The following is a 27830-nucleotide window of genomic DNA, read 5'->3' on the forward strand; positions in this document are numbered from 1 at the left end:
TACAGTAATCTAATCTGCTTTTAACAAGTTGTGTTTTCTTACTATGAGTTGATTGAAGTAAAATCTCAATGATCTAGGTTTACCTTGAACCCCATTACTTAAGTTCAGGATCAAAGAGTCTCTGAAAGATCTGTATCAGATACATCTGTCCAGGCTTTAAAAGTTTTATTTTATTTTATTGCAAAATTATTTCCTAGAAGAACAACATTACACTGTAACTGACCACAACAGGGTTTGGATATTGATAAAAGTAATTATTCTTTAGTTATATCTTTCACTTAAGCCTCTAAGGGCTGGTCTGCCTCCCTAAACTCGACTATATCTCAAATTTCACATAATGGATGTGTTCCGGGAACACTGTGAGGCTGAGTAGAGCCAAAATTAAAGTATAAAAGAGGACTCAGTATTCAAAGAAACTTCTGGCACACCTGAAACTAATATAACACTGTATATAATATATGGTAAATTATATTACTATATTATCCTAATATAATATCTCAATAATAAAACAAAAAGGAATTGGTTCTTCTATGTGAAGACCGAATGACAAACTAAAAAAAAGTAAGTAAATAAAATTTCTGGTGAACCATATTTTTATATAAATAATCAACTCTTACATGTTTTTAAATCTGGCTTTTTAAAATGTAAAAGATTGCTAAATTTTACCATACCCTTTGCCATATTTTTTTAATATTATAGATTTTCATATGTATCCAAATTCATTGTATCCAAATTCCATCCTTGTATCCAAATTCTATCCCTGTCTCCAAGACGCTGGTCTAACTTTCTGATTTCTAAAGTCCTATCAGGTGTTATTAGCTAGTAAGAGGCCTGAGTAAGCAAATCAGACATGGAAATGAGGCTAGTTTATTTAATCTCTGGCATTTCTGGGTATATGAAAAAACTGATAAAGCAAAATACATTCTCTGCTTTATTTATTTCAGGCTATAATATATTAGCTACAATGTATAATAAAAGATATAAATATATAGCAATGAATGATTAAAACATACCAAATACCTCTAGCATTTATCAATGCGGTAATTTAGCTCATTTGCAAATACAAATCTGAGCTCCCCAGATCTTCCATTTTTCAATGGAATCTCAAAAATCTTCCATTTTTTTGTTTTATAAACAAAAAAGGGAAAAAATGGATCTCTCTTTTAAACTATGAACTCATAAATAAACGATTAATGATAGAGGCTGTTAGCATATACCAGTTTCCACGTACCCTGGCACTTTGTCGGTTCACTTTCTTCTCTTCATCAGGAAGTGGAGGCATCGGGTATGGGTATTTTCTGCTGGAGGCAATAGACCCAGTTGATGAAGAGGGAGACTTGGCAGGAGACAGAGTCCTGAGACGTTGAGAACACATGACATAAATATTATGTGACTGCCTAAGATCTTTTTCAAATATCTGAAAAGTGGGTTCAGAGCAAACCCTCTGATTCCTATTTTCATAGGCCACTACTGAAAAGGCTTAACTACCGGGAGATTTTCTGTCCTTCACAACACTGGAATGCTGGAATTTTATCTTCCTAATGTCATAACTGCAATGGATTGTTCAAATGTTAGCACACAGAATCAGACTCTTCAACTAGAAAGCCAATAATGAAGTTTCCTATACAAATAGATAAAAAGCTAAAATGGAGAAGGGATAAAATGATTCTAAGAGCTCATAATGGTAAATTAAATGTACCACATATTAATATTCTGCCTTATTTTTTACCACTTAATGTAAAAAATGTTACAGTACAGTAATTCCAATTATATTTTAAGATCTGAAAATATATTACAATTGATACATTTATTAGTTGCTAAGTCACACACCAGTTCACACAAAACTCATGCATTCAAAGGCCAGTGTGTTAGTTGTGAAAGAACAAAGGCAAATACAGGGGTTTTAATAATAAATTAGTAAACATGCAAGCAGTAAGGAGTGCAGAGTTCCAGCCAAACAAAGAGTCTGATGAGAACATACAAAAATGGTCTGATTAGTCCCTACAATCAGCATTTCTGTACAGGGGAGGATTCTATGCCATCAAAGTAGATCTTGATAACGCATGTAGGGGACACTCGTCCTGTCAATAAGGTGGTTATTGACTGGAATGTTACTGAAACTAAAACAAAGCACAACAAAAACCCTCCCTATTTAGACAACATCTCCATCATGAGGCCATCCCACATGAAAGGTATGTGTCAGCTGGGGTGTATTATGCTGTTCTTGTTCCATTCTGCACGTGTAGCAGCAATATTTGTGACTAGGCTGAGCTCCCAGGAAGAGCCCACATCTGTTAGCTTGTCCTTGAAATGAAAAACAAAACAAAACAAAAAACAGCCGAGAGTTTTTCACTCACACCGTATCAATGGGAAATAGATGTGCTAACTCGGCAGTATTTACCCGTTCACAAATGTTACCACTACACATCCGTGACGGCTCCGTTCCTGGTGCAAGGTGGCTGTGAGCCACATCGCCCAAGCCCAAGTGGTTACTTCCTACACGGGACCTTATTGCTGGGGGATGCTGGTAGTGTTGGCAGCGGGGGGGGGGGGGGGGGGGGGGGGCTGGGCAGGGACAGAGCTACTGGGCTGCATGCGACAGCATCAAGAGGTCTCTTTTTTCCCCCTTGTTTTAAATTTCGGTTCCCATCCATACATTATGCTTTGTTCTAGTTCTCCTGTAGTTTTCAAATCAGTTCCCATCTTATGTACACCAAATTGAAGCTAAGGTTTGAAAATATTTTTTTCCTACAAGCCCTGAGAGTCAAGTAAACGTTCTTGCTCAATTTTAATAATCAATAGAGGCTTAATTGGCTTTTAATCTGTAACTCCTAACATCTCCTCTATTTTTTGGAAAATGTCTAGGACCACTTCTTAGTGTGGACTGTTAGAATATTACAGATATTTGACCTCGTGTGATCATGCTCTCCACGGCAGAGCAGATGGGTAAAACTAAGAATATAAGTACTTCAGATCTTCCGGAGGACTATTAAAGCAGTGTACTACTGTCGATTTTTTTAATTCAGAAGTGAAGGATGTTTTTAATTTTAAGAAAACATTTCCAATATGACTGTGGCATTTAAGACACAAATTCAGCATGTGTAGAATGAGGATAAACTTTTGTATTTACATATTTAAATACATCTTCGTAAAACAAGGGAGAGTAACCTGGCTTCAGATTTTTAGTCTCATCACTATCGGTTAAGATGTCCAAGTTCAGGAAAGCTAGCCAGGTACACCAACAAAGAACTAATTCTCGTTTACTTTAGGGGATCATGCAAAATGAGTCTTTTTAATTTGCTACAGTGTGTATGTGTCCCTAGCATGAGCTGTTGGCTTATAGCTTCCCAGACACACCAGCCATTCACTTGGCCATGAGTCCAAATGACATACCAGGCCATTCCAATGAGGGGCGCTGAGTCTGGTCTTTCCTCCAAATATTTTTCCATGGCCAAATCCAACAATGAGTGAAAACAAAACCAGGAGATGTTTTCCAGACCCCCCCCCCCAAAGAAACATGCACATACACTACATCTCACATGAATACACCAGAAGCTGACACTTTGGATTGAGCCTGAGGGGAAGAGAAGGCAAGCAGCACAGTCTTAGCAGGGGTGAGGGGCATCATGTCCTGAGGGTCGGGTGGTGTGGGACAGCATAACAGGGATTATTTTGAGGGGATGTTCAGCTTCAGAACAGGAGTCAGATAAGAGCAGAAAACAAGGTAGGGTAAATCGGTTTGGGAAATACAAACTAAAATTTGGTCACAAATGTCTAAGAGAGTCATTTCTTGAAAACTGCCTCCAGGCTCTTGTCTGATCCTGGCTATATGCCTGCTAGCTCCAGTCTGGCTCTCACTGAAAACCAGGCACCGGCCCAGCTCATTCACTCACAGAGTCCTCTTTGAACAAATGCTAACCATTGTCATTACAGGACTTTTAAAAACCATAATAAGCGTAGTGGGTGTCATTTAAGGTTACACAATGAAGGTGTGCCTGTGTGCCAATGGCTTGTGGTCTGTTCTGGGGCTACAACAGCTTTGCTGTGTTTGCTGTTCGTAGACATGCCTGGAAGGCCAATCTCAGCTCCATTCTGTCCCCCAGAAGTGGCTGGAACCAGGCCAGTCACACACGAGGGGCACAGGTCCACCCTTCCTCACTTGTCTTTGTTCAGATGCAAATTTTATAGTAGCCTCATCCAGAAGGATCTACAAAGTGTCCTAGGATAGGATTTAAGTAGTCCATATCCACCCCGCTATTCTTAAGTAATTACAACGACGTGGGAAGTGAACAGAATTTGGAGTCAGAGCCAAGCTGGAATTCTGGTTCTGACACTTACTAGCTGTGTTACCCTGAGTTACTCTGTGTGCCTCAGTTTCCTCCATCCATAGAAAGGGAATAAGAATGCCTACATCTCACGAGGTGGTGAGAAATAAAGGTACACAGTAGGCACTCAATACAGGATAGTTACTATTCGTTTCTTTTTAGAGTTACTGTGGGACTCAAAACCTGATGAAGAGAGTAATTAAATGCATAATACTCCAGAGGAAGTTGAGTGTTGAGCTTGTAAAGCACTGTCACCAACAGAACGGCCCACAAGATCTAGGTGTGGGGAGATAATGCTCTTGCCCTGCTTGATGCGAATATAAGCTGGCAATCACTTGAGCAACGACTGTCTGATACAGAATTGGGTGAGGGAGCACAGCTGAGGCACTATGACCTTTTGGCATTTGCTTTGCTCTTCACAGTGATGTGCATATAGTGTTTTAAATGCTGGGCTGTACTCTGGACCAGTTTGCTGCAGTCAGTAAGTCCCCACTGCATTCTGATAAGGAAGCCACAAACCCCATACCATAGGGATGATTAATAAAATGGCCTTTACCCTCATTGGTGGTTTTGGCAGGAGAGGTAATCCTGAACAACCTGGTGGCTGATGAATCAGCAGGTCTGAGCTTACGCATAGGGTTGGCAAAGCATAAGCCAAGGTGTGGATACACTTTGGGCCTCCTATGTAAGGACTGGCTTGGATGAAGGGAGGATGAAATTCTGTTGTGTGAGAACGAAATTCTGTTGTGTGAGAATCATTGTGTTAAAAGCTCTAGGGTAGCCTCATGAGTCACGACTTTCACAGGAATTGTGTGTTGGTTTTCAAGTCTTACCCACATAACCCTGATTAATCCTAAAATGATAGATACATTATAAACCTTCAGTGAATTCTATCTAGGCTTTAAATACAAATGCAGATTTTAATGATTAATTCTTAATGTGACTATCCACTGTGGGAACAGACATCTCATATTAAAAGAGGAGATAAAGGAACCCTCTAAAATTGCCCTTGCAGCTTTGCACGTGCAACCAGGGGTGCTAAAGCATTTCCCCATCCAAATTGCGTTTAGTCATGCAGCTTCTGGGCAGACCTGCGTGCTGATTTTAAGAAATGTGAACTCTTCTCTGGGAGCCACATAAACTACTCAGCTGACCCAGGGGAGGTGAAACAACTCTTCCGGGGTACCATTTCACAAATTACTGACGCAAAAAAAAAAAAAAAAAAAAAAAAAAAAAAAAGCTAAGTCCGTTGAGGTATAAAAGCCCTACCCCGTATGGGGCCAAAGTCATTCTGTTTTGGTTTCATGGCTGATACAAATTACAATCTGCCCACAAGCCTGAGGAAGATAGACAGGAGAAATAGGACTGCAGGTGAGCCAAGATTCCAAATAACATTCAAAATAGTCTTACCTGTCTTCCTGACGTTGGCCATCTTGAGAGCTACAGGTGAGGGTGGGATGTTTGAATGTGAGTGTATGTGTATGAGGTTCAGTGTGGGGAAGTGACAGAAGCAGAGGAACAGGGCAGGAGGGAAAGATGGGGTATAAAAGCAGGATATATTGTTGTGAGCAGGCAGGGTTATGCTTTACTTGCAGTATATGCAAATGTATGGATCAAATCAAAATGCAAGTAGGTCTAATCATTTTCTCAAACTATACATGTCTAAACTAAATGGTACACTGGAAGAGAAAGTCCACCTTATATGGGTGCTGAGAGTTAAGTACATATACATATTTTGGTATCTGTTAAATGCTGACCCAAGTCACAGCGAAAAGTAATCTGAAAGCCTATTCCATTCAGAGGAGGTAGTAACAGAGTCCATATTTCTTCTTTACGTTAGTTGTCCACAAAGTAGTCATACATAAACTGGACGTTGCCCTCTAGGAAATCACTTTGATATTATAGAGAGTGAAAAAAATGGCATTAAGAGCTCTTGGAAATTCTCTCTGGCCTCTGAAGTTAGACTGAGCTATGGTGGATTGAGTAAATTCTAGAGTTTCTAAAATGTAGGGATACTCCGGTCTGTTCTTTTGTGAATCAAGAACATGTTTTCTGTCTGCTTCCTGATCTTTTGTGAAATGTGAGACAACAACCATCTTCCTAGCATAAAAAGTTCCTTGGACGTTTTGTGGAGAATCTGTAAAACACTTCTCAGCACAGGCCTTGTCTGGTGGCGAATGCTTGTACTGAATAAATAAAGCCTAAATTCATTCGATCCCACTCTCTTGTGGTCAAGAGTCTCTCAATAATTTTAAGTTCCATTAACTCACTGTTTTTACTTGAAGTAAAATTTCGCTACATTTCATTTGGTTTCTTTTCATGTTTTCCCTTAAGTTTTCATATGCACTATGCACTCTTAAGGCAGGAAGTAGGAAAAATGCACTGTAAAACTGCTAAATTCTAGAAATTAAATTGTTCAGGTTAATAGTGCTTCTTTATTAGTGGAAAGTATGTTTCATGCCCATAGAACACTACATAGCATAAAATGAAGAGAAAGCTACTAAAAAGCTCAAGATGGTGATGGGGGGGGGGGGCATGCACTAAAAGGCAACCCTTTCAAATGGCTTCATTTGAAACATTCAGAAAAGAACTAGACTTGCTCACGAAGCCAGAAACAGAGATCAAAAGGCAGCAAATAAACAAGGACCCTTTCCACCTATGAGAACTTGTATTGGGAGATACAAGATAGAGAGCCAGTCACACTACAGTATTTGTATGTGCTGGGAGAGTTTGAAAAGGATATAAAATTAATTTATAAAATACCTAAAGTATGGTCCTTCAGTGTTTTTATTCACATCTTCTACCCACTTAGCTACATTATAGTCTCTTTTGAACCATGGGTTTAAATACCTGCAGAAAGCAATGGAAGGAACAAAGAAAGCAGAACAAGATAGAAAATCTGAAAATACACAGCACAAGCTTAGCAAGGATGTTCTTCACCCTCCAAATGCAAGTGACTATGGCAAATAAACCAGGATGGATGCCAGGGGTTATGAGGCAGTCTGTACAGTGACATGAGAATAAACTCGGCTACAACAAGGCTCGAGGCATTCTAGAATGTATTCAACATTTCAGGGAAAGCCTTGCCAGTGGTTTCCCCAAGGGAATCAGAAGCTATCTTCCAATCACAGTACTGTCAGAGGTACCATTCACCCACCTCCAAAGTGGCTTTTTCCAGGCCACCTCTCATTTGGCTCCTTGGTTTTCAAATGATAATGATGCTTTTTGAGAATATTCAGATGGCTGCAATTCCAACCTGGTCTTTGGGTATATAACACCCCAAGACCAATTAAAAGGAGCAAAGTTCTCTTTCCAATATGAAAAAAAAAAAAAGACTTTACATGGCTTCTGTCTCACTCCAGCTAGCAGACCCTAAGCTGGAGTTAACAAGAAAGGTGCTCCAGTTGGCTCTATAAGGAACAGGAAGGGTCCCATTCTTCTGATCCTGGAGCCCCAATACATATTAAGTGTGGGCCAAATAGGTCTCCAGGATCTTCAGGTTGGGTCCAGCAATTTAGATGTAGCTGCAATATTCCTTCTTTCTTTTATGCACTCCAGACTAAAGCATTTGTGTTCCCATTAGGAAATGGACCTCAGAAGTTGCCTTCTGAACGTCTCATCATGAATTATGTGAGTGACTGCCAGAGGATACGAATGACCTTCATAAGCATTTCCCTGATGGATCGATCTGGCAAAGTCTCCACCGGAATTACTGTGCAAAGGAAAATTTAAAAGGTGGTAAAATGGGAGTGCAAGTTGTTGGGTTTTTCTTTTGATTTGTTTCCTTTGATTTGAACCCAGGGAGCCAAGCAAAAACACATCCCCTTTCAGAATGTGCTCTTGTAAAATAAATACAGATTCAACAAATCCAGTGTTGGAACAATTTGGAGGTTTTACTGAATTTTCTCATTTAAAAAGTAACTTCTAGAGACACGTTAAATAACGAAGATGCAAGTTCTATCAAACTTTGCAAGTTATTTGGAAAGAAACCAGGGGAAAGATAAAATACACTATTCATTTGGGGTTAAACTTTGCTTCTTTCCACCATATTTGACTTTAGTTTGTAAATACATTTAAATCATGACTATGTTTCCAGTTATATAAACAAAATTAGATTACTTTTTCCATAGCCCTTTCCCTCATTTTTAGCTATAACCAATGAAGTTCCCTCCTAAGAGAAGGGTTTGGTTGCTTTTTATGTCTGTAAGACCATTTTTGCTAAGACAGTGTCCCCTGACTTGGGAACAACTCACATTATTTTTGCCTTTAGCCACAATCATTGCCAACTTGCACTTTTCACAGAGATAGCCAATTAAAACTTGCATAAAAAATTTCCACTGAGACTTTGAACAAAAAGAAAAAATCAAAAAGCAAGTGCAGCCACAGATGAAGGCTAGTGAATGCTCGGGCCTGGGGAAAACTGGAGAAAAAGCCCATGCAGCTGTTATCAGGTGAAACATAGCCACACAGCAAACTGAGTCACCCACAGGCAGCTTCCAGGGGGAGACGTGTGTTCCTTTTACCGACAATCTTAGAAGCTCAAAGGGCGGACGCCATGGCTGTTTCGTGAAACCTACAGCTGCATGGCTTGGCTTGCATGTGATGGACCTTTCCCTCCATTTCAGGGAGCATCTCAGAAGGCTGTGATCACTTCACCAGAGGTCACGGAAGAGAGCTCTCAATGGTTGTTCCTTCTGGGGATCTGCCTGTGAAAGTGTCTTCACAGTGGGCTTCCTAGCATTTCTAGGTGGTGGTGGCAGAAGTGATGGGATTTTATCAAACTGCTATAAACCTGCCTATGTGGCTTGACTTGGCTTGTAGCGCAACATGCAAAAAAAAAATGCATTAGACAGGGGAGGAGAGCTCTTTGTGTTCTCCAGGATGGAAAGGCAGAGGAAAATTAGCTGGTGCTGGCTGGACCAGGACCATGTCCAAGCAGACGTTGGGGGTCAAAGATCAAATGACCCTGCTCTCAGCCAAGGAAGGGACTAGGAGGGAGATTAAGTGGCAGCCCAGAATGAAGGGGCAGGTGGAGACTGACCTGTGATCCAGACTCCCTGTCTGGGGGCTGTCAGAGCCCCCTGGGCTTATGCCTTGGGATGGGACTGTCTGGGCGAGGGAGTGCCCAGGCTCAGGTGCTTGGGGCTCCCTCCTGTAAAAACACAATATATAATACAAAGTCTAAGCCAAAACCTTTTTCACATCATGTACAACAGTGAGGAAGATGCAAAAACTTTGAGTGGAAAAATAATACAATAAACAAGGACATTTTATGTTGTTCATTAGCTGAGTATGCATTTGTGGTGAATGTTTTAATTCATGTCCTGATGTTTCATCATCCTTTGGGATGATGAGTACTAAAGGGGATGTTGAAATAATGGACTCGATGATACCTTTTAATCTAAAAAATAAAAAAAATACGTTTGTCTGTGGTAATTTGCTCCTCTTACAGTCCCACAAATTATAATGTTATATCAGAATCAAAAGGGATTATTTAGCAAATATGGAAAGTATTAAAAAAAAGACTGTCAACATCATTCCTGATATGCTATGTATTAGGATTCTTTAAAAAAAAAAAAAAAAAAATATATATATATATATATATATATATATATATATATATATATATATATATATATAGTTATATAGTGCCCATACAATAAGGTATGTGAAAATAGTGGTCAACCTCACAGACTTGGTTCCATTTAATTAACATGAGTCATGTAACCCAAATATGAAAAGTCTGAAAAATCTGAGGGAGTCCTTAATACCTCCTCCTCACAAAGATGATTCCACTATGATGTCTTATTAAATATTATAGTGTTATCTCACAGGCAAGAGATTCCTTAAGGGCTATCTAGTATTACAATTTTTATCATATGATAGGAGTGGGAATTTTACAGAAAAGTTTTAAAAAGTAAGTGACCGTGCTAGAAAATACTTGCTAAACACCAAGTATTGTTTGGGTCCTAAATACATAGCTTTAATATAATGTTGGTTTACTTTCACTCAGGAGTTTTCAAAGCCTTCTTATAGGAAATGCTATTAAAATGCTAACCAGTACACAAAGGAAGTTCTGAAGAACATTTTGCAGTTTTATCTGTATTCTTCTGAGCAACTGAGATGAGCTAAGGCACTCTTGACCAAGTGACCTCATGCAAAACAAATCAAACGACATTCCAAGAGTTTATCCACAATGAGCCCTAAAGCATCCAAGCGCTTTGGGAATGTATAAGATAAACTCTAACAGATTAGTTATTCATGATGGGGTTCTATGATGCCATTCTGGACCATGCAATGGTATCACTGAAACCTATCTATTGTTTTTAAAATAAAGGATCCTCTAGTAAACTTTTGACAAGCCACTTACAAGACAATACCATCAGCAGGAGGTCCAAATTTCAGGGCACTGTTTTTATTCCTGGACTGAAAAAGGCAGGGTATATGATGGAAAAGCTAACATAAGTTTCTGACAAGCAGTTAACAAACACCTGCTATTCAGATTTTTTTGTTTTTTTTACGTATTAAGGCAGGAAGAGGCAATAGTGATCCTGAAAACAGTAACTAGCACTGCAGTGAGAAAGCAGTTTTTAAAAAGCTTAGGTAGGTCAAAAAAATATGGTTAATTGAAACCTGGTGGCAAGGTCCAGAAGGATACCGAGGGTGTGTTTGATTCCTCCACGTGAGGTAAAGGTTTGAGGAAGCTTGATTTTGCTGTATTTTCTTAAGTGAAGAAACAAACAAAAAGTGTGTGGTGCTTACCTCATTAGAAATAACTTTAAATGTAACTTCTGATCCACCCCCCCCCCACTTAAAAAAAAATGTGTGGCTATCGTTTAAAATAGATAGTGTTGCATATAGTGACAATGATTCCGTTAAAGAGCAAGTTTTGGTTAAGTGCCCTTTTAAATATCCTCAGAAGGAAGATTTAAAAGGGCATACATATTCCATTAGTCTGAGAGAATGCTTAGATTGCGGCGGTTTCACACTGTGAGCAGTCTCATGCTCTGGGACGGTGGGAATTTTCCCCTGATGCTTCTAGGCTGTGTGAATACTGGGAAGAGGAAGGGTGACCCCTCTGAAATGGCTGGACCCCGGGCGATGAGAAGAAAGGAATGTTATCAAAATTCCCTTCAAGAGGAACCAAGACACCACAATGGCAGGTTACTGGAGGAAAAAGCCTGCAGCGAGGGTGGGACCCCCACTATCAGTGAATATTGGTTTGGGCACAGTTGCGGAGATGCCTATGTAAAAGAGAAAAGCCAAGGTTAATTTTAAACCGGCAAAAAGTAATTAAAAAGACAAAACCAAGACCAGAGGCATGGTTTACAGTTCTTTGATGATCTCGTTAATTAACTCTGCACACTAATTGCACAGGACCTTGGAATGCCTTTTTCCATGAGAGGTTTAGACTTACTCAGTTGAATTAGACCGAGGTCTAAATCGTTTGCCTCTGATTTTCTTTCTGTTGCCTCCCAGGTTACCTGAAAAAGACGGTTTATGGCTAGATTTGAATATAAATAAACAATTGCTGTATGTGTAATCACAGGGTATTTCAAGTGGTGTAATTCACAGCCAGTCCCTCCCGGAACACAGGGCTGAAAAGTACTGTACAGCCTTCTCAATGTGTCCAGGGCAGTGGTGCTATTGAATCCCATCATTTCCCATCCAAGAAAAAAGAAAGGGGTTCTCATAATAAGTGCCCCCTTCGCTGTTGGGAGAAGAACTAAAGAGCGTACATGAAAAAACCAATCTTTACAACCAAGAACGACAAAACGCAGAATTTGGGTTCTGCAAACAGATGCGCTAGCTGTTCAGAATGCCACCCTATACCTTGCCAAGAGTTACTTCGAGGCCGTCCGTTTTCACAGATGTCTGAAATATGTTTTGTGTCCGGAATCCTTTCACTCCAAGAATGAGAAAGCCCATTCGACCTGAAATTGAAAGTGTGTATATACTGTTCAAAAACAGAATCAAGTGAATTTAGTTTTAAAATCAGTAAGCAAGATTTCTAAGCATTACTGTGCATTAAATAAATCAAGAAAGAAAAAAATCTGAAATGAAAGAATGAAGAGAACATGAAAGTCTTCATGAAGAAGGCAGAATTACACAACATTCAATTTAAGAAAAGTCAAATACAATGGAACCCCATTACAATAGTTTACAATGGAAAAGTATCAGCATACCATGCAAGCCAATTACATTCCCAACAACCACATATAGCAAATTCACTTCATAGTTCAGATATATAACCCGGGCAGAAGAGTTATAATGGGGTCCCACTATAGATGTTTCTTAATTGTAAAGCAATGATTGTCATTCAAATATTATGAGAACATGGACTTCCAAGAGATTTCATTAAGATCTGTTCAATTGAACCTGCTCAACCTTTATCAAAGTAATATTTAGGTTTTCTTAAACAACAAGACTGTTTTCTGAGAATTGGCATTTTCTCCACAAATATGGTCCCCCCTAAAATGTAGTCCTGTTAGTTAATTGCCCAATAACCGAACTGAATCAAATGTTTATCATGGAAGTGTCTCTCACAAAGCCCATGTACCATTAAGCCCTTTTGCTACTTGTGTCCTGACATCTTAAATAAATTGTCTGTAAGAAGCAAAACCTACACACCTACCTATACCACATAAGAAAAGTATTTTGACAAGCTAAATGTACTTAGGAGTAGTCACATAATTTGATACCATCTTTAACTACTTAAAAGTCACAACCCTCTCTTCTAATATCTGGGAATTATTCACATCAATATTTTAAGCTCTTCTTGAGGTACTTTAGAAAGCAGCACTATATTTAAAATCTTCTCCACACATCATTCCAGTTAATCGCTAATAATGTCTATTTTAAAAGGAGCCTTCTATAGATGAATGAAAATAAATGGAACTCAGCACAATTATTAGACATTAATTCCCCAGATAAGGAGTTTTACAACATAATTTGCTAATTATAGAATGAATCCTATTTTGTCCAGAAGGACAACAGAAATTCTGCTGGAATCCATTGATTTCTCTACCTATTGACCATGTTACTTAATTTAAAACTAAATACTTGACCACAAAAATATTTATATACAGAATTTAGATAAACCTTATTCTCTTAGCCAAAAAAAACCCCAATAAAAAAAAATTTGAACATCATTCTATAGATCTGTACTCCTTGTGCAAAAACTAATATTTTTATTTTTGCTCTAAGCCATGTTATCTGAGTAAAAACAATCGTTAATGCTTAAGACAGTTTCACATAAAGAAGAGCTCCCAGATCTACTGATCTCCTTTCTGTTCTCCTTTGTGATTGCTTATAGAGTGAGATCCATTGAAAATTTTTATAGATGATTCACTCTATACAGAATTTCAGAAGAGATCACGTTTCTTCTAAATAAACTAGAAATTCCCCTTAGTCTCCAAAGTGCCTACTGTGCCCAAAGCTATCTTTTTTTTTTTTTTCCTACACTTTACACCCCTATCACCAATTTTAAAGAAACTCTTCCACAGGAACATTTTAGCTTTCTTCAATGTGAGTGTAGGTCTCATTTCCTAAAACATTCCAACTATTTATTTCTTCTACCAGTTTATTTTATTAAGCGATTAATAAAGCATGCAGAATTTTAACTGGTCTTATACACCTTAAGATCCTGGAGCAAGAATATAACATCAAAGTTTAAGACATATAAATAATATATTAACCCCACTTGTCCTGTTATAAAACCCCAGCAAATATTAAATATCCTTAATTTGGCAACCGAGCTCTAAATTAGAAACTCTAGAAATAATCATTCCAGGAATAAAAGGCAAAATCATAATATTCAAATATATGATTCACAGAGAAGCGATCTTTTTTTCACAGCAAGCTTAGCTTCGGTATATTTAAAATTTAAAAATATTCAACGCAGCATTTATAGTACCAAGTTAACAACTGCTTTACTGAAGCATGACAGTAACCTTTTTCTTTGACTACCCAACATGACATAAAGCTCACCATTTAAAATTTTATAAATTACCATGTATCGTTTCTTAAGCCGTATAAGAGCAAGATAGAAAAACCCTAGGAGTTCTATGTAGATTTAGGGTTGTTATTGGTTTAGTTTAGTTTTGGTTCAATTTCTGGCCTGATTTGTTTAACAAGTGGTTCTGAGCATATGGCATTTTGAAGTGCAGTAATCAAAGAACAAAGGATACTATTTTTTTAACATTCAAGAAAGAAGGAAGAAGTAATCAAACCTGCTGCAAAATAATGAAATGTTCTGACTAATGGAATAATGTGTGATGGAACAGGTAGAAATCTGAAAATGCGACAGAAAAGCAGACCTCTTCTTAGAACTAGATGCTGAGTTTGTGCTGACTCCGGGAGGAATGTCGCTATAAAAAGAGTCGCCATCTCCAGGCTTTTTTACATAATCTCCCTGGGGTAACTGTCTAAGGCATAATAAACATTTCAGAGTCAGAAAACAAGACACACACATGAACACAGACATATACAAATATTATTTTAGGGAAAAAAAGGTAGGGATAATGATCTACATGAATCAAATCTATAACAACATGTAAGATTATTAATAAATGTGACAAGTTAAAGTCATTCTAACTGTAGAGGTCAGAAAGGCAATCATTGGTCTATACAGTCTGGATGAAGAAAGCCTTGCTTCAGGGGAAAAATATGGAAAGATGGGGTTTTTCATTGTAACTTGATTATACTTGGAGATGTTGACTGAAGTTCTGTCTTTAAAAAAAAAAAAATGGTGCTGAAGGAAACATGTTGGGACAGTCTTGACCCCAGATAAGGCATAGTCTTCTTCACTGTGGTCAATACACTATTCATGATTTCTAAACATTATATAATGTAACCTTAAGACCAATTAAGTCTTAAAATAACTGAGGGATTTCTAAGCCATTTTCTATAATTTAATCCAAATAAACTCTTATTAGAGTAATCTGTTCAACCCAGATCTTCACTGTTCATTTAGGAGAAATATGAAGAAACTTAAAGAGACTCAAACACCAATCAAAACCGTAGTTCTATACCTGCACAGTAGAATATGTAAAGGGAGATAATCCCCAAGAAGAAGAAGGGGTTGAAAAATAAATGAATTTTGTTGAGACTATAGGAAGATACTTATAGGTAGGTGGTGGGTGACCTTGGTTCTCTATCTTCACTGTAGAAGGAACACAACAAAGGAAGATCTGTTTAATCTATACTCTTATTGACCTCACTTGTTCTGATTTTGAATTAACTAAGATTAGAACAGATTTTTAATACTTTTCCTGAGGGAGGAGGATAGAAAACTCTAGAATGGACCACCTAGTCAACCTCAATAGCTAATCTGATTATCCCCCAATGCCTGGCCCCCAAACAGCCACCTGTATCCAAAACTTGATTCAGTTCCATTCAGTACCATTGTGGGAGGTGCTGGATTGAGAATTTTAAACAGAGTTATACTTCAATACGTTTCCAACAAAGGCCAAATCTGCTAATTCCTTTTCCTACTTGATTTTTCCTTAGTGAGAATGCTTACCTTGGTTACTTGCTGATGCTAAATTCTATCTTTAAAAATGTCACTCTCAGATGTTTGCTTGCTTGTACCAATTCCTATTCCGTTTGAAACGTTGACAACACTTGGTCATTTGTTCTTTTGAATTACTTGAATACCTCTCTCATATTATTTCAATCCTATATACTCACACATTTCCACAAATCTAAAAACTTTTTTTCAACCCATACAAAGCATATATATAAATTTGTGTGATCCTCCCCTTTGAAGAAAGTCAAATTTCTCATTAGATTTGTAAGACTAATTTTACCTAGAACTCTGTGATACATATTCTTTCGAAATATTTCTAACCCCTTAAGTGGCTTCAGCTCATAACTACAGCTTTTTTTCATTTTCCCAGTATATTATACAAAAAATAATATATAAAAAATATACAAAATAATATACAAAAAATAATAAAATTTCCCCATATTCATAATGTTAATAATACAGGACAAATGATAGATATTGTTACGCAAGAGATTTTTTAATCCCTGGAATCACATTTTCTGCCTTGCCTCCTATGAGTAAAACATTCTGTCAATGCTTGAAAAAAAAATTATCTCAAGAAACTCAGAGTTCTGTAAGTCACCTCAGGGAGGAAACTTTCCTTTTGGATCATACTAATATTTATAAAAGAATGCCAGAGAATATCCCATCAACATCAATTTCCAACAATAATCTTTATGGTTAACAAATCCTTGTTCTCATCATTACCTTTAATAATAATCTGTATAAGCTGAAAAGATGTGCCTCATTAAATTCAAATAAAATAAATACAAATTCCCATTAATCCATCCCCCAAACTACCTTTTCATTACATGGTGCTGTTATTCAGGTATTTACCAAGAGCTCCCTTGGCTGATGCTGCAGGCTTAAACGGACTACCTCTCGATGGGCCTAGTTTTGTTGTTGGTTTTGTTTTTTTTTTAGCTCTGCACATTTCACGACTCCTTCAGTGTAATTTCTCCACAGCGCATGGTCATCTTCCACAAAATGCACAAAAATTCTAAACACCAAACATATCATAAACTGTGGGCTTCAGTCAAGGGGTTGGAAGGGAGTTAAAGTTCAGTTAAAGTTCGGTGAACTTCTGGGGTGTGGCCTTATTTTTATCCTGATGGGCAGATTAGATTCTTAGTGGTCTCTATTAGGAAGACTCCAAAATACAGAAACTATGCTGCATTCCCCTTAGAATGAATGTAACTTTCTTCACATAGTAATGAATAACAATGTTAATGATAGATTAAGAATTTTGTTAAAGATGTCTTAAGAATAATATTTAACATTCTTCACTGGCCAGAAATTTATCCTTTTTTCAATATCCATTCCAGATTACAACAAATGTATTTCTTCTTGTTTAACCTTTAGTGAAGATAGAGAATATCAGGTCCCCATGATCAATAAAATAACATTTCATCATTTGTTATATAAGATTATAAATGACTAAATGATTCTTTAAGGTTTTTAAATTGCATTTATTTTTCTAGTCTTTATGGCTTTCTGAAATCTTAATTTTGCTCGTCTCATGGAATTTTGAATCATGAAGTGATTACTACATTAGATGGCCTGACCAGTGCCAAGTTTTGTCATGGGATCATTACCTCATATTTCTCACATTATATGCAAATATTGTAGATATGCACATGAATTTTTATAAATAATGACTAAAAGAAAATAAAAGCTTATTTAACTAAATTATTTTTCCTCAGAAAGGAGCCCTGTTCTGAGGGAAGTCTGTTTGGTCTTTCCTTAAAGGTCCAATGAACCATAATATTTAACTTTAATCCTTACAGAGACTCAAAATGAGAACACAATGAAAAAAACTTAATTAAGTCTTAACCTTAATGCTAAAGGAGGCATTTCTCCAATGCTTTGTTGTTGTCTGGACTGTCTGATATTAGAATCGTTACTTTATTGTTTTAAGAAATATTGTGTAATGTGTACCAAGTCACACTGACAGATGCATGAATATCACTTAAATAATAATAATAATAATATAAAAACAAAATAGGTTCAAAAAAAAAGAGGGAGGGAGGTTCACAAGCAGAAAATAAACTGGCTAAAACAGGTGAGAGAGAAAAGAAATGGGGAAGGGGGTTTCTGCTTAAGGTACAGATGAGGAGATATGATCTAATTATTTATTCCATTTCACATTAATCATAATGATGTGTGCTCATTTCAGACAAAGGAAGAGAATATTTCAGCTGAATACGGATGTTTTATAAATCCAAGTTCAAATGAATGTTTTCTTATTCTATCGCTACTTGCAAACCTATCTGAAAACTAAAGCTCAAACTTATAATTCTTGTTATAAGAATTGGTACAAGCTCAGTTGATCTCGGGGTTATGAGTTAGAGCCTCATATTGGGTGTAAAGATTGCTTAAAAACAAAATCTTAAAAAAACAAACACAGAGTATACCGCTGCTAAACCCTAAAGCAATTATGATAGCATCAGCTGAAAATAATATGGAAGTCTTCTTTCCTGAAGATTTTAAAGAAAAAGATCATTAGCCATCCTTCCAACTACATGATGTATAAAAGAACTCTCCATGGTTCCTGGGTGACATGGTTCTACCTTTCATAAGGTAACACTGGCAGATGTAAAGTGATACCGTTCATGCATGGGGTTCTGCTTCTACTGTGCCCCAGAATAGTTTAATACTTAATAATGTTTTTATTAAGCAGTTTGTAAGCAAAAAGAAAACAAAGGGTTTGCTTCTTGTCTTTTTGTCAGACTTGCAATTAAACCTACATGCCAGGTTATTAAGCTCCTTCACAGAATGACTTGCCTGACTTCTCCAATAACTTGAAAGTTATGCCTAATGGCATTTCTGAGCCACTATAACATTAATAAGGATCCGATAACTGGCTATATGTTTAATATGGTCTTCCATTTTGTGTCAAAGCAAACCTTTATGTTCACCAATACTTGCACCAGGTCAACCAGTATGTGCGGGCCTCATTCATGTGGGTGAATGCTGCCTTTCTCTGTGAGAACAACCACATCCATGTCCTTTGTTTGAACATCAGAGAAACACAAAGTCTTCAGAGACCACATACTAAGAACTTCCCTTACTATGATGCTTTACCGATTACACAGAACTTTATCTGATTTTAAAGTTGTGGAGAATTTAAGTGATTTCCCAAGAAATCATATCCTAGCAAGTGAATTTCTCATTCCTTGTCACTTGGTCCTCCCACCATGGAACCTCAAAGGGAAACTTAAAATTTAAAGACAAAGACAACTCAAATTTCTTATTTCTATTTCCTAGCATCTTTGGAACTGAACACACCTTTCTGAACATCTAAGCTATTTGTATAAGACTATGAATTTCTTAATGCTTGCCTTGGTCCATTGGCCTTTCCACCTGCTCTACTGGCAGAAAGGAAAACCCTTCAGAAGATATTTATACATTTGTGACTTGCTGATCTAAAGACCATTATTTGCTACTTCTTCATTTTGAGAATTATTCTACAAGTCTAAGGCTCACTAGGTACGGACAAGGGCAAAAATAAATAAATATTGTAATGAAATATATCAAAATACATAAAATAAATATCTGTCAAAGATGTGACCACTCTCAAAATATGAACTAGATTCCAAAACAGTAACCAGATTGATAAAATGATGACTCAGCAATGCCAGGAGGCATGAAATTAGAGCAGACACATAAAAGAAATTCTTAATGCAAAAATGTTCTCAACTGTACGTACCTGTGCAGATATTGAGTTAGTATAAGAAGTTGGTACACAGTTCTGCAACAATATTAAATTACCTTATAGCCTTAGCTATTACAGAAATGAGGCTGAGTCATCAATATTTGATCTTATTAGCCTAATTTTATTTTTCATTGGAGAAAGCCACCAAACTTAGATTTCTCATATGACCTATCAAATTCTATCCAAAAGACAGCTTAAAAGATTCCAGCTCTTCTCCAGTGACCCAAGACACAAGAGTTTTAAACATGTCAAGGAGAAATCTAGTTAGTTGTTTTTTAAACTTAATTCATTTTGTCTCAGGTTTGCTTTTTCCATTAATGATAAGTTAGTTAGTTACGCCAGGACTGGATGAGTATTTTCTAATATCTATGCTAACTGACCAGGATCTCAGTTGGTTCCCCATGAGCACATTTAAAGAGACTGTAGACACTTATGGCTAAAGTCTTACAGGAATTTTAAATTACAACATGGAACGAAACAGAAGAGTAAAGTTCAAAATTTTAATTTGTGAAAAAAAAGAAAGCTGGTTGGGGCTTGAAAAAGTGCTATCATGTTTATTACATCTTATTCCCAATCTGCCTGACATTTAATGGAACAGTGGGGAAAGTTCAGTAAGTGTGAATCTGCACAGATATCTTGAGTACAAAACTAGTATTATATGATGCATAAGACCTGGTCTTCCAGGATATTTTAAACTTTTTGTATCAATAGTTAAGAGCATTAATAATTTTTGAAATGTGAGAAGTGAAAGGGATATCTCAAAATGGGCTAATTTAGACTTAGAAAAAACAGGCATTTTTATAAAACGACATGAATGCTCTGTATCTCTTTTTATGCTGTTGGTTAAACGTAGATTTTAAGGTTATGATGAACAGGGTGTCTGACTTTACGAGCTTTACACTAGACAATCTGAGATTCCCAATAATGCAAATTATTTCTTTACCTACACAATTACCTAATCAGTACAAAAATATTTTCTTATGTAAACAGGCCCATCAAGTACCAGAACATTCTCCTGATCCCAACAGTGTGCCCATATAAATTTTATCATTTTTGAATGGAAGTCATTAGTATAACAATAGTAACAAATAAAAAATAAATTCCTTCAGAAAGTACTAGGCAATAAGATTACTAAAAAGATGAAGAAAAGCCAATTAACTAATGTAAAGACAGGTGATTCCTTCACATAGAGGAAGTTTGTTTTAGATGGAAAAAAGATTCATTTCCATATATATTCTTATAATAGTAACACAAGTAACTTGTATTATTATGGTACTATGGGATGAAAGAACCATTAAAACTAAATAATGATAGATCTATTTTAAAATAATACATTCCACAGCACCATTATTAAAATTATTGTTTCAAGGTCATGAAAAACAAGATTGCTCTATGATCACAGAAACAAAGTCAACATGATTTATAACTGCATGTATGAATTCCAAGGATGCTAACAGGATTTAAACCTTTCAGTTATGTGTTCAGATTATTCTCATCACATACCTCTGTTCTCGATAATTTCTTTTCATGGACAAGAAGAAAAGGAAAAAAAAAGAAGAATTAGTTACCTATTGGAAGTATATTCAGAGAAAGCAATAAACAAAAAGTTCTAGCATTCATTGAAAGGTCTCCACTAGAGCATTTCTAAATTGCAAAACTAAAAGGGGGAATACAAACACAGTCTCTCACCCCCCCCCCACTCTACTTCATCTTTAGAAGTGACATTAAAATGTTACTGACAATATTTTCAAATAACTGTTTTTAACAGCACAGTTTCAGTTATGAAAGAATACCTGTTTTTCAATATCAATTGTACCGTATTAAACATTTAGTTAGTAATGTTCTGAAGTCAATCGTATTCAAGTTACTTATATAAATTAACTGCTTTCATAGAAATAAAAATCATAATTCATTCCCTCTGGAATATATATCCCAAACTAAAGCTCTTTCTAAGAATTTCAAATAGGAAAATGTGATTGGGCACGAGAACGTCTTATTTCATGATGTACAATGTATTAGAGTGAGTAATTCACAGCTGTTAGGGACCTTCTAAGTTATCACTACTTACTGAAATTTTACACTGGAAATACTTTGTTCAAACTTTAGTCTCTGCTTTTCATTTGGCCATACACTAAAACAAAATTACGTGAGTTTTAAAACAAACCGATATTCAACAAAAATGTGTTCTAGAGGGTGAAATAGTAAGGCACCAGTGACTTTTAACTTACAACTCAAAAGACTTAATTTTCAACTTTCTATCATGACCTAACTAAGCGTTAATATTTTGAAGACATGTTAGAAAGGTCAAGCAAGTAAGTAGTGGACTCCTTTCTTCCCAGATCAAGGATAATGTTTCCATATCAATTTTGTTTGTCATCTGTCTATCTATCCCATGTACCCTATAAGTATCTTGGTTTAATAATGAGCTCATGAGAAAAAAGTGTCAGTTTGTTACTTATATTTTTCATAGTTGAAACCATCAGATTCGGGAGGGGGTAGAATAAGTCCCAGAATTTTCTATTCAGCACGTTTTATTTTTATTCCCTCCATCTGATTACCTACTGGTCCATCAGTTCCAAATAAGTATTCTAATTGCCTATTCCTGCCATTCCCTCACTCCAAGGCTTGGAGAAGGGGTAGAAAGTTTAATTGGAAGCATTAATGAGGAGATGAGTTCTCAGGTCCTAAATCCATTCCTGAATTTCAAATAGAATATGAATTTCATGAATTTAATTCCTGTATTAAAACTTCTACGTTCTTGTTCTATTCTTAAACATAGTCTGAATAAGTTCAGTAGCACTAAAACTTTTATCACTCAGGTTCAAATTATTTATGAAGAGGTTACTGTGGTATGAATAAGATTTGTCTTTTTCCTTAGGGAATATGCAAAGTACATATATACACAAATGAAAAAAAACAGTGAAATCTCAAAAGAATTTCGTAAAAATAAGAAATGATATACAGAAAGAAGTACTTTAATTCTAATCAGTAAAACAAATGGATACAGGTAATTTCATTAGCAAGAGGAGAAGTTTAGATTTCGTATTTCCTGAAAGATAATTTTTTCCGAGATTGCAAAAACATGAAATACCAACTTGCATCAATAGGTGGCAGAAAATCACACACAACAGAACTAGTAATTTTGCCTTCCCCCTTTTCACATGACTGATGAAACCACTGAGCTACTTCAAAAGACCAAAGCTTGTGATGGCAATTACCACATAGGTCTTAAATCAGGGAAGTCAGGGAAATAGTGTGAGTCCAAGATGGGGCTAATTCACCTGAGGTGTGAGGCAAGACCAACTGATAAATATTCAGAAAAGCCCTCCTTTCAGACATGTAATTTTATAACTCCAAATGTTATGATGAAATCAGCCCATGCAAACAGAAGTATGCAATATAGCTAATGGCCTGCACATCAAAGAGGCCCCTAGGTACCGAGCATCCATGAGCTGGTACAGGCCCTCATTTAATCAGGACTTGCCTACTGTGCTGTGCCCTCCTTAGCTGTTCCATGCGGTAGTTACCATGTTATGCTAAAATTTACAGTCTATGCTGTCTGTGTTACTTGTTAATATAGCCTTCCACAAACGCCCTCATGTATTTTAATGCTTTTAGCATACAAAGTTTATCTTGTCGGTAAGCTAAGTGCTCTCTCTTTTCTGCCAAAGAAACTCTTCCAGGGTTTTGACATCACAACAAGCGACAGCCATATGTACTTTTAAAGAGATTTCCTTCGATTGAGTTGGTTTAAGACCATGTCATGTAACGTAATAATAATAATAATAATAATAATAATAATAATAATGGCAAATTACATAGTGCCTAGTCTATTGAAAGGTTTGGGGTAATTCTGAAGCCTAAATTATTCTAATTCCCAAGTCTTTCAGTGAAGTAAGTCTTGTATGAGTGGGGGGAAATACTATAAAATGGGGTAATGGACAGAATGCCTAGAAAACATTGCAGGCCCTTCCAAAGAAGAAAAACCCTAGGGTCAGGGTACTGAAACATCATCATCAGAGATCAGCAGAATAATGATTTCAAGTAGAAATACTAAACAGAACTTAAGGTTCACCATACCTAAGTTTCAACTTATTAAACTTAAATTTAAGTTACTTGAATACTAAGGAAATTTTTTACATCATAAGACTGAAGTACTTTAAAAGGAAACAGAACACATTAAATATGTAAATAAGTTTGGAACATCTGAAGTAATCCACCTAGCTAAATGCTCAAGGGGATTCAGTATTCAAAAGTTATATAATTTGTAACTTTTTAAAATTTATAAATAGGAAGCCAAAACTTCTAAGTTGAATTTAAAGCTTAAGAATTACATATTAAAAATCGCAACTTAACACTGACTCTTAATTTGAACAAATGAAGTCTCTGAACAGTATTTTCTTCACACACAAACACCCAATATTTAAAAAATACTAGTGCCTCAGATCTGCTGGGGCTGTTCTTGTTGATAACTGATGTCATCACTGCTCTTGTTACTAAAACATTATGCTCCCTACGGGACTGTCTTGCCTAGATCTCTGGGTATGGGTTTAAGTCAAGAGAGCCTGTGTCACTCAGGAGCAAACCAACACAGCCCTTCGCATAAGACATGATTTAGATTGATTTTAACTTCACGTAATGGTTTTAAAACAATATTCTTTACTTTTAGAATAGAAGGGAGTTATCTCAAAATTTAAAAACATGATAAATTATTATTACCTCTAATTGTGCCGAAACTATTCACTGATTGCCTATGGAACTAGACTGATTTTCATTGCAGGTATATTTATCCAATGATTCAAAACTTCCTAGGTTCTTAATTCATTTAAACAAAATGTGTTAAAGTCTATTTCGATGGTAACAACACTGAGACATTTCACTTACTTATAACCCCAGGCAGTTATTCCTAATATGAGGGCCAGCACTAAGATGGTGCCAGCGATTATGCCTATTATGATATTGGTACCAGCGACACCTGTGGGGGGAAAGAAAACAATGAAGATCAGTGTATATAATTGAAATCTTGATATAAAATTCTTTCAGGAAATTTACTCTCTATATTTGAATCACCACACTAACAAAATTATCTGTTTTACAAAGTGGGTATTTTTTTCCTTTTTTAGGAAATTTTCTCTAAATTTTTAGGAAATTTTCTCTAAATTTCTCTAATTTCTCTAAAATTCCTAATTTTAGAGAACACTTTTTTTATTTAATTTTTTTGAGCTACAGCTGACATAAGGTTGTATTTGTTTCAGGTGTACAACATGATTTGATATCCGTACATACTGTGAAGTGAAAAAGCGGGTGTTTTCTTAAGGGGATGAAAAATCAAACATCACTTAGCAATCTGCATCAACTATTTGTTTACATAATTCTTTGTCTACGTTCCCTTTCATTCTTGTCCCAGTACATTTTGCACAGCTTTATTTCCCATGTAATTTTCTGAAAAATAAGATGAGGTCACTGAACTACAAGAAGGAAGAGTCAAAAATAAAAAACAAAGGGAGGGCGTCCCTACTATATTGCCACAGCGCTCTTTGGACAGGAACTTGGAGAAATCCATGTTCCTTTTGACCCTGACCTCTTCCTCAGGAATTCCAGAAATGTGACTGTCCATATCAGTCCATCCCGACAACTAACGTAAGGTCCTTAAGGCTCTCGGTCGTATGTATGATATTTTGTCTCTCAGATGTAAGCTCCTTGAGAGAGAAAACGTGTCTGTGGATTTATACCATCAGGGCTCAGGTGACAGGTAACAGAAGCACTGGGCCTATAATTCCCAGTCTTGGTAACGGGGGCCGTGGCATCCTGGAGAAGGAAAAACCGAAGGAAAACAGAGCGTGTGGTGGGCAGGAGCTTGGTGCCGGTCAGGCAGGAGAGCCAGGCGGCAGCAGACTGGCAGAGGGCCAAGGCGAGGCTGGTGCTCAAGACTCAGTAATGGCATTGTTGTGTCAGCATCTGCTGTCAGGAAGGCAGAGATGTAATCCTCAGGGGGTCACGGCAGTGTGAGTGGCCCAGTAAGTCAGAGGCTTGGTCACAAGACTCAAGGCAGGAGCAGAAAAGGCAGATCGGAGTCCTGGGGGCTTTACTGGTAATGATTTGCACCAGATGCTTAAATTACCCAGATCTGCTTCACTCAGAGCAGCGCAGATCTCTCTTGCTCTGCTGCACTCCCGAAGCATCCTTCTAGATGCCAACAGTCCATCCTCACTGGCAACTAGGGCAGACTGCAAATCCCCATGACAGAGGCGTCAGCCTCCCTTTCTGGGAGCCCTCAGGAAGTCGTGTCCCATGGCCAGACAGCCGAGGAACCCACCCTGCGCACATCTTCTGTGGGATGGGTGGATGCTGAAGCCAGAGGACCCACTGGGACACTCAGGCTTTCCTACTCTGAGTGTCCTTTTCTATCTGCCTTTCCTCTTTTTTCTTCCAGCAATTTTAACAGGGATCAATAAACTTGGATGCTCAGCCTGGTTACATCTAAGTAATGGTATGACTTCTAACAAGTCACTTAAATCCACAGACCTGAATAGCCTCATCTCTGCATTAACTGCTGAAAAAAGCTCCATACTACCCTTGTAAGACTGAGGACCCAGAATCTTCATCATTCTCTTCCCTTGCTAAAGTCATCGTGGCTAAAAGTCCAGATGATTACAAAGAACAGAGGAGGTGAATGGACTTCAGGTTTGAGCATTAATTAATGCAGAATACTCAATCATGCAAAATAATAAAATAGTTTAAAAGGGGACATCTACCCCAGGACCTGTGTTCTTAGAACTATTTGCATTTAATTGCTACTTCTCCATTTGGGCCACTCTAGCTTTTAGATCGGCACCTGTTGTTCATTACCCATGTCCTTAATCCCCTTCCAGGCACCTTGGCCAAGGTTACTACTTCTAGAATTACCTACAGGTCAGGCTACAGAACTGGGGTTAAATAGAGATGAGATTTTTTTTTTTTTTTTAAGATTGTATTTATTTACTTGACAGAGAGACAGCTAGCGAGAGGGGGAACACAAGCAGGGGGAGTGGGAGAGGAAGAAGCAGGTTCCCAGCAGGGAGCCTGATATGGGGCTCGATCCCAGGACCCCGGGATCACGCCCTGAGCTGAAGGCAGATGCTTAACGACTGAGCCACCCAGATGCCCCAGAGATGAGATTCTATAATAAAAAATATTAAAGCCAACAAGATATTTAAAAATCAATTCTTCAGGGGTGCCTGGGTGGCTCAGTCGGTTAAGTGTCTGCCTTCAGCTCAGGTCATGATCCTGGGGTCCTGGGATCGAGTCCTGCTTTTCCCTCTCCCTCTGCCTCCCCTCTCTGCTCATGATCTCTCCTGTTATCTCTCTCTCTCTCATAAGTAAATAAAATCTTTAAAAATTAAACCACTTCTTCAATTGTTTTTTTTCTATGTATTCAATCCCCAAATATAAAGTTCTCCCTTTAAATTCACACAGTTAAGAAATCTTAGGACTACTTTCTTCATTTAAAAGAAATGAAGGGTTTGTTGTCACTGCCCCCCGAAATAGAATACTTGAAAAATCTCAGTAGGACAAGATCAGGCTAAATCACTAGACTAAGTTATATTCACTATTACCCATGATTACAATTTAATGGAAAATATCAATTTCATACTGTGGATCCCAGTTGTCTATTATATCTGAGCTACAAAAATATCCCAAATGAAACTATCTGAAGAGCAGTTCTCTCTCGTTATGTATAAAAACTATGTAATGACAGCAAATCAAGTACCTACCATTGCCAGCCAGAGTTATACCAGTCTTTGCGTCCTCATTGTGAGGGAAGTACGTGCTGCAGTCGGCACCTATCCAGTGTCTGTTACAAACACATCTGAGCTCATTACTGCAAACCTGAAATCCAAAGTCAATCAAGAGTACAGGTCAACTCTGATACAGAAGCATGAAAAATCAGCACTGATTTCTAACTGTTATATGCCTAGAATTTGATGGTACTGAAAAATCATCAGTACTTTCTTCTTAAGACTGATTTCCTTATTTCAAGTACCTAAAATAATATTTTCTAGAGATCAGCAGTTAGACCCAAAGGGAATAATGCGTTTTAACAGGGGAAATGAATTTACAGTCTAAAAAGAAATCAATGAAATTACGGTTTTGAATTTCATTAACTTACATTTTATAGGAGGGAGAGTTTTAAAACAAGCAGAAATACAATCATTTGCTAGTTATCCAATATAAAAGTTTCCTTCTTCCAAAGAAAGGATCT

General features: G+C 37.1%; 1 protein-coding gene across 13 annotated transcripts in view; it reads right to left on the minus strand.

Moving 5' to 3' along the window:
* ADAM22 (ADAM metallopeptidase domain 22) overlaps positions 1-27830 on the minus strand; it is a 214977-nt gene that overhangs the window by 8703 nt on the left and 178444 nt on the right. For 4 of the 13 annotated variants that reach the window (XM_087861104.1, XM_087861105.1, XM_087861103.1 and 1 more), the window contains 8 exons: positions 27343-27457; positions 24473-24563; positions 21092-21109; positions 14645-14752; positions 12159-12259; positions 11743-11809; positions 9367-9477; positions 1232-1355 (listed from right to left, as the gene is read on the minus strand). In XM_087861104.1, the coding sequence (XP_087717230.1) occupies positions 1232-1355; positions 9367-9477; positions 11743-11809; positions 12159-12259; positions 14645-14752; positions 21092-21109; positions 24473-24563; positions 27343-27457 (735 nt within the window). Of the gene's footprint in view, positions 1-1231; positions 1356-7088; positions 7176-9366; positions 9478-11742; positions 11810-12158; positions 12260-14644; positions 14753-21091; positions 21110-24472; positions 24564-27342; positions 27458-27830 lie in introns of all 13 variants that reach the window. The other 9 variants (XM_087861101.1, XM_045793319.2, XM_087861106.1 and 6 more) reach the window with 6 other exon arrangements.

The sequence above is a fragment of the Ursus americanus genome, chromosome 3 (genome assembly GCF_024610735.1).
Source record: "Ursus americanus isolate L20-20 chromosome 3, mUrsAme1.1.p, whole genome shotgun sequence".
Taxonomy (NCBI): Eukaryota; Metazoa; Chordata; class Mammalia; order Carnivora; family Ursidae; genus Ursus; species Ursus americanus.